Source organism: Equus caballus, chromosome X (genome assembly GCF_041296265.1).
Source record: "Equus caballus isolate H_3958 breed thoroughbred chromosome X, TB-T2T, whole genome shotgun sequence".
Taxonomy (NCBI): domain Eukaryota; kingdom Metazoa; phylum Chordata; class Mammalia; order Perissodactyla; family Equidae; genus Equus; species Equus caballus.
In genome coordinates, this window is record NC_091715.1 from 67,325,001 (window position 1) to 67,339,054 (window position 14,054).

Sequence of the window (14,054 nt, forward strand, 5' to 3'; positions counted from 1 at the left end):
GATAAACAAAAGATAAGAGAGTTCATTGCCACAAGACCCCTCCTACAAGAAATCCTAAGGAAGGCCTTCATACAAGAAAAAAAAAGAAAGGGGTTATAAAACCCTGAGCAAGGAGATAAGTAGATAGACAAAATCAGAAAATTACAGCTTTCCATCAGAACACGTTATCAAATGCTCAATTATAACATTAAAGATAAAGGGAAGGAAACACCAAAAATAAATATAATCTTGTCATTTTAACCACAAACTCACAACACAAGATTAAATAAGATGTGACAATAATACCTTATAAGGGGGAGAGGAAAGGGGTGGAACTGGCTTAGTCAAAGGAAATAAGAGGCTATCAGAAAATGGACTATCTCATCTATGAGATTTTTTATACAAACTACATGGTAACCACTAAACAAATAATTGGAACAGAGACACAAATGATAATTAAGGAGAAAACTAAGAAATCCAGCATAGAAAACTTCCTAAGTGAATTGGTAGTCCGAAATACACTGGATGAGAAACAAACGAAATGCAGAAGAACCAGAAAATGAGTGATAAAATGGCAGCATTAGGCCCTCATACATCAATAATCACTCTAAATGTAAATGGATTGAATTCTCCAATCAAAAGACAGTGAGTGGCGGGATGAATTAAAAAACAAGATGCAACAATATGCTGCCTTCAGGAAAGACATCTCAGACCCAAAGACAAACACAGACTCAGACTGAAAGAATAGAAGACAATACTGCAAGCTAATGGTGAACAAAAGAAAGCAGGTGTTGCCATACTTACATCAGACAAAGTAGACTTCAAGACAAAACAGGTAAAGAGAGACAAAGAGGGGCAGTATATAATGATAAAAGGGACACTCCATCAAGAAGACATTACACTAATAAATATTTATGCACCCAACACAGGAGGACCAAAGTACATAAAGCAACAATTAACAACCCTAAAAAGAGGTATTAACAACAACACAATAATAGTAGGGTACCTCAACACATCACTTACACCAATGGATAAATCATCCAGACAGAAAGTCAACAAGGAAATTGTACATTTAAATGAAAGACTAGACCAGATTGACTTAATAGATATACATAGAACACTCCATCCAAAAACAGCAGGTTACACATTCTTCTCAAGTATGCATGGAACATGCTGAAGGATAGACCATATGTTGGGAAACAAGGCAAGCATCAATAATCTTAGAAATATTGAAATAATATCAAGCATCTTTTCTGACCATAATGGTAAGAAACTAGAAATCAATTACAAGAAAAAATCTAGGAAAAGGGCAAAGATGTGGATATTAAACAACATGTTACAATTAAAGGAGAAATCAAACATTATCTAGAGACAATCACAAAGACCAAAAAACACAAATGTTGGAGAGATTGTGGAAAAAGGGGGACCCTCATACACTGCTGGTAGGAATGCAAACTGGTGCAGCCACTGGGAAAACAGAATGGAGATTTCTCAAAAAATTAAAAATAGAAATACCATATGACCCAGCCATCCCACTACTGGGTATTTATCCAAAGACCTTGAAATCAACAATACAAAGAGGCTTATGCACCCCTATGTTCATTGCAGCAATTCACAATAGCCAAGATATGGAAGCAACCCAAGTGCACATCGACTGATGATTAGATAAAGAAGATGTGATATATATATACAACAGAATACTACTCAGGCATAAAAAAATACAAAATCGTCCCATTTGCAACCACATGAAAGGACCTTGAGAGTATTATGTTAAGTGAAATAAGCCAGACAGAGCAAGACAAACACCACATGATGTCACTTATTTGTGAAACATAAACAAACTTATGGACAAAGAGAACAGTTTAGTGGTTATCAAGGGGAAGGGGAGTGGAGGGTGGGCACAAGGGGTGAAGAGGCACATTTAAGTGGTGTCTGACAAATAATAATGTACAACTGAAATTTCACAATGTTACAAACTGTTATGACCACAATAAAAAAAATTTAAAAGAATTATCTGGGGACAAAGAAGAATGAAAACACAACGAACCAACTCGTTTGGGATGTAGCAAAAGCAGTCCTAAGAGGGAAATTCATTGCAATACAGGCTCACCTTAACAAACAAGAAAAGACTCCAATAAGCAATCTTAAACTACACATAACAGAATTAGATAAAGAAGAACAAGCAAAGCCCAAACTCCATAGGAGGGAAATAATAAAAATTAGAGCAGAAATAGAAACTGAACAAAAAAACACAGTAGAAAGAATGAATGAAACTAAGAGCTGCTTCTTCAAGAAGATAAACAAAATTGACAAACCCTTAGCCAGGCTCACTAAGAAAAAAAGAGAGAATGCTCAAATAAATAAAATTAGGAATGAAAGAGGAGAAATTACAACAGATACCACAGAAATACACAAGATTATAAGAGACTACTATGAAAAACCACATGACAAGAAATTGGACAGTATATAAGAAATGGATAAATTCTTAGACTCTTACAACCTCCCAAAGTTGAATCAAGAAGAAATAAAGACCCTGAATAGACTGATCACAAGTAAAGAGACTGAAACAGTAATCCAAAACCTCCCAAAAAACAAAAGTTCAGGACCAGATGGTTTCACTGGAGAATTCAACCAAACATTCAAAGAAGATTTAATACTTATCCTTCTCAAAGTATTACAGAAAATTGAGGAAGATGGAACACTTCCTAACACATTCTACAAGGCCAACATCACCCTGATACCAAAGCCAGACAAGACAACACAAAGAAGGAAAATTATAGGCCAATATCGCTGAACAGAGATGCAAAAATCCTCAACAAAATATTGGCAAGCCGAATACAGCAATACATTAAAAAGATCATACACCATGATCAAGTGGGATTTACACCAGGGACACAGGGATGGTTCAACATCTACAAATCAATGTGATACACCACATTAACAAAATGAGGAACAAAAACCACATGATATCTCAATAGATGCTGAGAAAGCATTTGACAAGATCCAATATTCATTTACGACACAAACTCTCAATAAAATGGATATAGAAGGAAAATACCTCAACATAATAAAGGCCATATATGACAAACCAACAGTCAACATCATACTCAATGGGGAAAACTGAAAGCCACCCCTCTGAGAACAGGAACAAGATAAGGGTACCACTCTTATTCAACATAGTACTGGAGGTTTAGGCAAGAGCAATTAGGACAGAAAAAGAAATAAAAGGAATCCAAATAGGCAATGAAGAAGTGAAACTCTTGCTGTTTGCAGACAACAGGATTTTATATATAGAAAACCAAAAAAATCCATCGGAAAGCTATTAGAAATAATCAACAATTACAGGAAAGTTGCAGGGTACAAAATCAACATACAAAAATCAGTTGCATTTCTATACTCTAATAACGAACTAACAGAAAGTGAAATCAAGAACACAATCCCATTCACCATCGCAACAAAAGAATAAAATATCGTGCAATAAATTTAACCAAGGAAGTGAAAGACCTATACAATGAAAAGTACAAGACTTTACTGAAAGAAATTGATGACGACATAAAGAGATGGAAAGATTTCCATGCACATAGATTGCAAGAATAAACATAGTTAAAATGCCCATACTTCTTCAAGCAATCTGTAAATTCAATGCAATCCCAATCAGAATCCCAATAACATTCCACAAGGAAATAGACCAAAGAATCCTAAAATTCATATGGGGCAACAAAAGAGTCCGAATTGCTAAAGCAACGCTGGGAAAAAAGAACAAAGCTGGAGGCATCACAATCCCTGACTTCAAAATATACTACAAAGCTATAGTAATCAAAACAGCATGGGGGGCCGGTCCCCTGGCCAAGTGGTTGAGTTTACATGCTCTGCTTCGGCAGCCCAGGGTTTTGCCAGTTCAGATCCTGGGCACAGACATGGCACTGCTCATCAAGCCATGCTGAGGCAGCATCCCACATGCCACAACTAGAAGGACCCACAACTAAAAATACACAACTATGTACCAGGGGGCTTTGGGGAGAAAAAGAAAAAAATAAAATCTAAAAAAAAAAAAAAAACAGCATGATACTCGTACAAAAATAGGCACCCAAATCAATGGAACAGAATTGAAAGGCCAGAAATAAACCCACACATCTACGGACAGCTAATCTTTGACAAAGGAGCTAAGAACATACAATGGAGAAAGGAAAGTCTCTTCAATAAACGGTGTTGGGAAAACTGGACAGCCACATGCAAAAGAATGAAACTAGAGCATTCTCTTGTGCCATTCACAAAAATAAATTCAAAATGTATCAAAGACTTCAAGGTAGGACCTGAAACCATTAAACTTTCAGAAGAAAATACAGGCAGTACATTCTTTGACATCGGTCTTAAAAGGATCTTTTCAAACACCCTGTCTTCTCGAACAAGGGGAATAAAAGAAAAAATAAAGTGGGACTTCATCAGACTAAAGAGCTTTTACAAGGCAAGGGAAACCAGGATCAAAAAGAAAAGATAACCCATCAACTGGGAAAAAATATTTGCAAGTCATATATCTGACAAGAGATTAATCTCCATAATATATAAAGAACTCATAAAACTGAACAACAAAAAAGCAAACAACCCGATCAAAACATGGGCAAAGGATATGAGCAGACATTTCTCCAGAGAAGATATACAGATGGCCAATAGGAACATGAAAAGACGCTCAACATCACTGATCATCAGGGAAATGCAAATCAAAACTACACTAAGATATAACTTTACACTGTTAGAATGGCTATAATAACCAAGACAAAAAATAAGAAATGTTGGAGAGGTTGTAGAGAAAAGGCAACCCTTACACACTGCTAGTGGGAATGCAAACTCGTGCAGCTACTAGGGAAAACAGTATGGAGATTTCTCAAAAAACTAAAAGTAGAAACACGATATGACCCAGCTACCCCACTACTGGGTATCTATTCAAAGAACTTGAAATCAACACTTCAAAGAGACTTATGCACCCCTATGTAAACTGCAGCATTATTCACAATAGCCAAGCCATGAAAGTGACCCAAGTGCCCATGATTGATGATTGGATAAAGAAGATATGGTATATATATACAATGGAATACTACTCAGCCATAAAAAATGACAAAATCATCCCATTCGCAACAACATGGATGAACCTTGACAGTATTATGTTAAGCAAAATAAGCCAGACCAAGAAAGACAAACACTGTATGATTTCACTCATATGTGGAAGGTAAACAAACACATGGACAAAGAGAACAGATTAGTGGTTGCCAGGCAGAAGGGGGGTTGGGGATGGGCATGAAGGGTGAAGGGGTGCATCTATATGGTGACTGACAAATAATAATGTACAACCGAAATTTCACAATGTTGCAAACGATCATAACCTGAATAGAAAAAATTACTCCTTCTCTAACATACTGCCTACCCAATTATTTATTTACATCCAAAAAATTCTAGCAACACTAAGTTTTGGTTGTGTTCTTTTTAAAAGAAAATATAAACTGTAACCATGGTCTCAGAAGTATGCTGAAGAAATCATGCTTTCTTTGGATCCTGACGGTTTCGAGAAAGGCAGCACAGAGCTCTCACACACGAGGTTGAGAAATATTCTCATTTTTGTTAACTTATAAAGGACTCTCCTCTTCAGGAATCTATAAGTACTCTGTCTCTGATCTCTAAGTCAAAGAAGTGGGGTCATTTAAATTTCATTTATTATGATGGATGTTAGGTTATTTTTTACAGAACACCTTCAGGGTTTTATCCAATTCTCCAGGATTTTGTCCAATTCAAATGTCTTCTGTAATTTTCCCAATTTATGTCACTGTCTCTAATATAATAAGAGATCACCAATTAGGAATTTTCCTATGTATAGTCTTTGGCTTGGTTTCATTCCATTTATCTTCTTTATTCACAGCTCATTTTGAAAAAAAACCCCTCAACTCCTGAATCCTCCAAATGTGTTTCAATGATTCTCATGTTTTCCTTGTCATTTAATATATTAAAAGAGTTTTTAAAAACTTTTTTTGAAAAAAACTAAAAAGAACATAAAGTAAAATGTTAATACTGAGCATTTATGAGTGTAGGATTATAGGGGACTTTTACTTTCCATTTACACTTTTTTTAATATTGAAGTTTTTATAATTAGTACATACCACTTCTTTAATCAGCAAAAAAGTTTCAAACATTATTTTTACTATATCCATGGCTATTACCCATTCGTTTTGACTGTTCTCTAAATTTAATTTGTCATAATTAGAAAATAGGTCTTCTTACAGCAAAAGGAAACAAAGTGAGCCTCCCAAGTGTTTACCAGCCAGTAGCTCCAAGGAACACAGTTGTGTGAATTAGAAAGAACTACTAGAAATAAAGGAAAAATTATCCAAGATTAAAAATATGACTAAGGCTTTGGAATTAGGGCATTTTCCTCCCAGGAGGAGAAAATCTGCAAAATCTTTGTGGTAAATCAATGTAACCCCAAAGTCTTTTGAGTTGGGTTTATTTGTATTTGTTTGGTTTACACTGCTTTTTGTAGAATACTAATTAGCTACAGGGCAATTTCTGTACTCCTTTTCTAAAAAGCCAAGATCAGCATACATCCAAATTATTAGATAGGACTTTAAAAGATAAACACTAAATTTAAATTCCACCAGGGCAACTGAGAGGCCACTAACAAATCCCCAGGTTGTGAAAGAAAATTCCAAATCAACAGTCTCTTCTCATCTACTTATTCTTGCCTTCTGCCATGAGCAGACAGAGGAGCTCAATATAGTAAGAATTACAAAAAGGGAGGAGTAGGGGGAAAAATCTATTTTATTAAACAACAACCTATTAAATATATTTCCAAAGCTGGCATTTCGATTTCAAATATGTGAAATTTTAAATTCTATAGAATCCTAACTGAATTTGTCATTGAATACATCAAGGCAGGTACCTTGACACCCACAGTAAAGTAAGCTGAAGGATTCTCAATTTCATTCATAATTACAGAGGCCTTCTCTTAATCTGTGGCTTCTCTAATAAGGGAGCATGATCAAAAGAGTGTGGCAGAAAGCAAGGAGAGCAGCAGCTGTTCATGAACTTTTCGTCGCAAAAGAAAAGGCAGGGACGAGGTGAAAACTAAGAAAGGTCCTGAACCAAGATCTGTTAACAAGAACTGAGGGAAAGAAGAGCTTTATAAACAATACCCACTACCACTCTTTATGTTGTAGGCTTCTATTTCAACAAAATTCTAATATACTATAGCAATTTTTATATCTTATCATTTGTGTAAAAATGGTTTTTTTCTTTTTTAGACTAAATGGATACTTCCAAATTGTATATAACCTCTAGCTTAAGATTCTCTTCTTAATAGTTAAGCCTGTAGAAAGTACACACACTTTCCATGGCCTCCTTCTTGTATAAAATTTACAGGGAAGAGTGCTTAATTAGCAGCTATTCACTCCTGCTTATATCACCAACTTCTCCCAGCAGTTTTCTCAACACATGGATAATTAAAGCATGAAGAAAAATTATTCCGAAGATTAGCAGTATATGAGAGAAGAAGATGGGTGCTTGTCTTTATGATATTTTTACCTGGGAAGTCAATAATTAATCCATGTTTGATTTGACTGGGATGAATTTTAGAATAAACTAGTGGACTGGCCATATTAGTGTCCATTTGCAGTAAATAGCAAACACATCACCTAGAAATAGTAGCAGCGGCTACCATTTATTGAGCAGTTTCTATTTCCTGAGCATGTTATTGAACACTCTACAATACATGCATCATCGTATTGAAGCTCTACAATAATTCTAACAATAGCTATCATAATATTAACAATTCACAATGATGTCAAAGATGACTCGAACTTGATTAGGAGTTGATGTAATACTAGGAAAGCTATCCATTGCGCTAAAATCCCTATCGTTAATAATAATTATTTTTCCCTTTTTTTAAACACATTAAAATACAATTTTTTTCAAGGCATTTGAGAATACTTCACCATGTTATTTTTATATCCCCAAAAGATGTGGAAAAAAAATCAAGAAGCAGAGAAAGTAAAACCATATATAATAACCAGGGCTATAATTCTAGTTCGTCCTGTTTTCCCCAATCTCATCTAGACTCAAAATATAGTGGTGCTCTATAAATTTGTTATTATGTAGATTTTGACAAAAATATGACTATGGGTCAAATTATATTCCTAAAAATATAGCCACTAAATATATAGTAAAAATCTGATATAGTTAGCTTATAATATGGATCAGTCACGTCATGTCACCATCGTATTTTCCTTCTGTAAGATTTTCTAAAAAATGATGATGACATACGGGGGGTCAACAACCCGTGGCATATTTGAAAATAACGTACATCATGTCACTTCAAGCCTCAGCCTACTCTTATGACCAGTTCCTAGAGAACATTCACCCTCATTCTTGGCATAAACTACAAGCTCACCTCATAGGCTTAAGCTTCCAGAAGCCATCCATGGCATCAGCATGCCTTTCTTTTTAAAAGGAAACCTGTTGTAAAACCCATGCTAAACTAGCCAGCTCCTTTGGTATATTTTAAATAATTCAATTTATAAAAATATGATTTCTAATAAAAATTTCAGGTACATTCCACTTGTGTGAAGCATTCTAAATTGAGACAAGTGTATCTCTTTTAACCGCATAAGCCTGTTCTGTCAGGCATAGTTCTCTATAGAGTTTGATAAGTCTTTAGGATCTAAAACATCTTTTACCTAAACAAGTTTTTTGCATAGGTATTTTGTTAGAGATATACATGCCTGTGAATGACCATATTTGTATTTACTTCATTAGGGGCGAATGTAATTTTCACAATAGTTAAACTAATCATATAACCAGAACTAACCCTGTACTCAGAAAGGGGAAACACTTACTGAATTGATTTGATATATTTTACTCCATAATCCCCTGATATTCAAAGAACCCTATGTTACATCTCCAGAAAAATACATTTTTCACATAAATTCATTTAACTAGCAATTACTGAGTATCCTACAATGTGTCAGAATCTGTGCTGGGCCTAGGTATTCAGTGAAAGACAGGATTCTTGTATATAGTTGCTACATTTTTGCACTATTCCCTTGATATCTCCAGATTCAATACAACAGTACAAATCTTACTATAGTACTGAGCATACAGTAAGAGCTAAATATATGCTTATTTGTCTGCTATTAAAATACCAAAATTCATGTAAGACTAACAATTTGAGCTGATCCTACTCCCATTCTACCACTCTTATACTCTGGGATTGACAGACAGGAACAGGTACCAAAGCAAAAAAAAAAAATTCCATATTCTTGATGGAGATACAAAGGAGAAATGGAGGGAGAACATGTTCTTATGTTATGTTAAGAATAGAATACATTTTTCTATCAACCGGCAATGTGTAAGAATAATAAACAATACATGTTAAAGGAGTAAATAAATTTAGCATGTTGGCTTTTGAAGTCAGAGAATGTTTAAACAGTCAAAGCACTCTATATTAAGTATTAACTGAACTCTATGACAATATTTCTGAATTTACATTCATTATTTTCTTTATATTACCTAAGCCAGAAAGAACTTTCTTCATATTTATTCTGCTTGTAGGTTTCTACTCCAAAGTTGTAACAGAGAATATGAAGATATCTGGTCTGTAATATTTAAAGAAAAAGATACGTTAGAGTCATGATTTCCTTAACATTAAAAAAATCTATAGCAATTCAGAGTCTTTAAGACATACTTGAAATGTTCTGTACGTCAAAATAACCCACTTTTCTCAAAACTTCTCAATTTATATTAAGAGGAGCTACAAAATATTCAGGTTGGGGCATTAGTTACCAATGGAAAAGTAATACAATGCATTATTAACAGAACTTGAAAGGTGCTTTGTAATAGGAAATGGGAAACCTAATCATTGCCCAGCAAAAGGATAAGCTAAAATGCCTCTGTAGGTTACCAGATCCAGTATAATAGGCATTACATCAGAGAGAACATTCAAAGAAAAAAAATCACCATTGAGGGGGAAAAAATAAAGGATTTTTTTTTCAAAATTAAGACAATTTAAAAAAATTATAAAGTTCTGAAATGTCTCCAAAGCACTATCTAGTCATAAGACTTATTTAGAAATAGTTTAATGGACCCTCTTTAACAACAAAAATTTTCTTTACATAAATTACCATTGAGATAAAAGTAGGAACAAGGATGTGAATGGTGCCACAGAAAAATACTCTGATGGGTTAATCAGCACCTCAGTCCCTGCATCAATGCCATATCTCACAGAATTTTCATCTGTCAAAATACTGGAAAATGGCATAAGAGAAAAATTTTTAATTCTAATATTTTATCCAAATATCCCCTCAGTATTTATAGAAAACATCTATCCAGAATCTGATTATACCCATACAAAGGAGTCCTTTATAAGTCTTACTTGAGTAAGACTACAGAAGTAGATCCTCCATTAAGAATCCAAGATCTGAGGCAAGTTATTCATAAGTAATGTGTAAAGACCTGTCTTGCTTCAAAAAAGTTTCCCTTTGAATTACAGTACATTCAGAAAGAAGTTCGATATGCATGCCTGAGCAGATCAGACCTACTGTATACTTGAATCTAAAATAAAGAATAGTCTTGGTAATGTGGGTCTGGCAAGAATTCACAAGTCTTTAAATGCATTCTTGACATTTCTGCAGAAAAAGCTTAACTCATTACATGCCTCAGATCCCATAGGTTCACAGTGGGCCACACTAATTATGTAGCTATACTGGAATAATGCAGCTCACACTCACTTGCTGCAGAGAGGCCTGCAACTAACTTGTACAGAGGAAAACGGAAAATAAAACGTTTGATAAACATTTAAGTATACTGAGTCTTTATTCAATTTCCTCAGTACAGTCATGCATCACTTAACAACAGGGATACATTCTGAGAAATTAGTCATTAGGTGATTTTGTTGTTGTGCGAACATCATAGCCTACTACACACCTAAACCATATGGTATAGCCTATTGCTCCTAGGCTACAAACTGGTACAGCATGTTACTGTGCTGAATACTGTAGGCAACTGGAAGACAATGGTAAGCATTTGTGTATCTAAACACAGAAAAGGTAAAGAAAAAATATGGTATAAAAGGTAAAAAAAAATGTTACACCTGTATATATACCATTGAATGGAGCTTGCAGGACTAGAAGTTGCTCTGGGTGAGTCGATGAGCGAGTGGTGAGCGAATGTGAAGGCCTAGGACTGTACACTACTACAGACTCTATAAACACTGTACAGTTAGGCTACATTAAATTTATTGAAAATTTTTTCTTTAATAATAAATTAACCTTAGCATATGTAACTTTTTTACTTTATAAACTTTTAAATTTTTTTAACTTTTTGACTCTTTTGTAATTACACTTAGCTTAAAACACAAACATATAGTACAGCTGTACAAAGACATTTCCTGTCTTTATATCCTTATTCAATAAGAATTTTTCTACTTAAAAATTTTTTTTTTACTTTTTAAATTTTTTTGTTAAAAAGGAAGACACAAACACACACATTAGCCTAGGCCTACACAGGGTCAGGATCACCAATATCATTGTCTTCCACCTTCAGATCTCGTCCCACTGGAAGGTCTTCAGAGGCAATAACACACATGGAGCTGTCATCTCCTATAGTAACAATGCCTTCTTCTGGAATACCGCTTGAAGGACCTGCCTGAGGCCCTACTTGAGGAAGTGTCACTCTTTTCAGAAATATGTTCCTGGTGTTTAGTTTGGTTTGTTTCTTTTTTTCATCATAGATTTACCTGTAAGCAGATAAACGTACCATGAACATTCCCCTCCATTAATGAAAATCTTTCAGTGTTGGGTCCACGTTTTCAAACTTTAAGGAGCTTGTTGAGGTCTGCAAAAGCTTCTGCTACACCCTTTGCTGTGAATTTTCTTGGAGGTTCTTTTTCTTCTCCTGCCATTTCTTTTTCTCTTGCCTCTCTTTCAGCTATACATTCCTGTTCCAGTTCCAACAACTCTTCATTAGTCAGTTCCTCAGGAACCACCTCTAGGAGCTCCTCAATGTCATCCTCATCTACACCCGGGTTAAAGTTGTTTGCCATCTCAACCACAGCCTTGTTGATTTTTGCAACCTCCTCATTCTTAACAAATCCTTTGAAGTCATGGATGAACCTCTTGAGTGTCTTCTTCCAGATGCCATGCATATACTCCTTAGTGACATCACCTCAAGCCCAAGCAAGGTTCTTGATGCAGTCATAGATGTTACAATCCTCCAAAATTGCATCAATGTCTTCTCAGTGTCTTCCTCAGTTGCAGCAATAGCCTGAGTAAAGGTTCTCTTCAGGTCATAGGCCTTAAAAGCTGCTATAATTCCTTGACCCATTGGTTGGATCAAAGAGGTGGTGCTGGAGGGAGAAACATAGCTTTGATATTGGGATGAAGATCACCAGTAAAAGATAGATGTCCAGGAGCATTATCAACAATAAGCAAAATCTTGAAAGTTACGTTATTCTCCAAACAGTACTCCATTTCTCTGTCATAGCAATTCAGGAGGGCATCTTGGAAGAGGAGCTGGGTCTTCCATGACTTCTTACAGCTCCTGTAGTACACTGGCGGTGTGTGCTTATTGATATGCTCAAGGCTGTGGGGGTCTGTGCCAGATCACAAAGGGTTTCAATTTGTAGCCCACAGCATTGCTCCCAAGAAAGACTGTTATTCTGTCCTTAAAAGCCTTGAAACCTGGCATTGACTTGATCTTCTTATGGATGAAAGTCCTTTCAGGCATCCGTTTCCAGAATGGGGAGGTTTTGTTCATATTGAATATTTGCTCTGACAAGTAATTCTCCTCCACAATCAGCTTATCTAGAATTTCTAAAAATTCTTCAGCTGTACTCACAGACTCACAGCATATTTCCATATTATGTAATGAATAACGATTCTTGAATCATTTCAACCATCCAGAGCTAACAATAAATTCAACATTGTAGTTGGGTCCAGCCTTTTCTTTGAACATCGTAAACTTTCTGCTTTGGCCATGATTGTTGGTGCTGAGGAAGATAGCTTCTGTGTCTGGTCTTCAATTCAAGTCATTAGAAGTTTCTCCATGTCTGACATAGGCCCTTCTTGAATTTTTGTTAGTCTTGTTGCCTTCAATAAAGCACATACTTTAACAGCTTCTGCCACTTTGTTATGGTTCTTCAAGATCATAGCTATGGTGGAAGGGGACATGCCTGACTGGCAAGCAATAACCATCACTCACTTTCCACCTTCGTAGTCCTTAATCACTTTTAATTTTGTTTTCAGGTCAATCAGTCAACATGGCCTCTTACTGGCAACATTAGCAGTGGATTTTGTACACTTAGGGGCCATGATGAACAAAACAACATGAGATTAAATCAAGCACTAGAGAAAATGATGCAATCAAGAGACGTGGTGAACACAAGAGGTATGAGGCTGCTGCCAGTGTAACACAATATACTGTTTTACAGTAAACTGTTTTTTATAAGTAGAAAGAGAAACTCTAAAATAACAATAAAAAGTATAGTATAGTAAATACATAGACCAGTAACATAGTCATTTATTATCAAGTAGTATGTACTGTACATAATTATATGGGCAATACTTTTATATGACTGGCAGTGCAGTAGGTTTGTTTATATCAGGATTACCAAAAGCACGTGGGTAATGTATGTGCTACAGCATTATGATATCTATGACGTCACTAGGCATCCAATTTTTCAGATCCATTATAATCTTATGCTACCACCATCATATATGCGATCCGTTGTTGACTGAAACGTCATTATGTGGTGCATGACTGTATTTGTCTCTGCCCTCACAATCTCTTCAAGTGTACATACATTAAATGCTACTTCCTAGGGGAGAAAAGAATACAAAATAATAAACTTATAACAACAAAGCTACCTAATACTAAAAGATCTTTCAAGAGACCCACAGCATATTCTCAATGTAACGACAAAAAAATCTTTTAACTATCAATACTGTTCCATTCACTCATTCATTTATAGATTCAATAATAAATATTTACTAAGCTCCTCCTATCTACTAGGCACTATTTTAGGCATTAGAGATACAGCA

General features: G+C 35.3%; 1 protein-coding gene across 3 annotated transcripts in view; it reads right to left on the reverse strand.

Annotated features, from left to right (window-relative positions):
• TEX11 (testis expressed 11) overlaps nucleotides 1-14,054 on the reverse strand; it is a 363,973-nt gene that overhangs the window by 233,982 nt on the left and 115,937 nt on the right. For all 3 annotated transcript variants that reach the window (XR_002805590.2, XM_023634526.2, XM_023634525.2), the window contains exon 9: nucleotides 9,529-9,614. Coding sequence is in view for 2 of the 3 variants with exons in the window: in XM_023634526.2 (XP_023490294.2) it covers nucleotides 9,529-9,614 (86 nt within the window). In the remaining variant the exon portion in view is untranslated. The remainder of the gene's footprint in view (nucleotides 1-9,528; nucleotides 9,615-14,054) is intronic.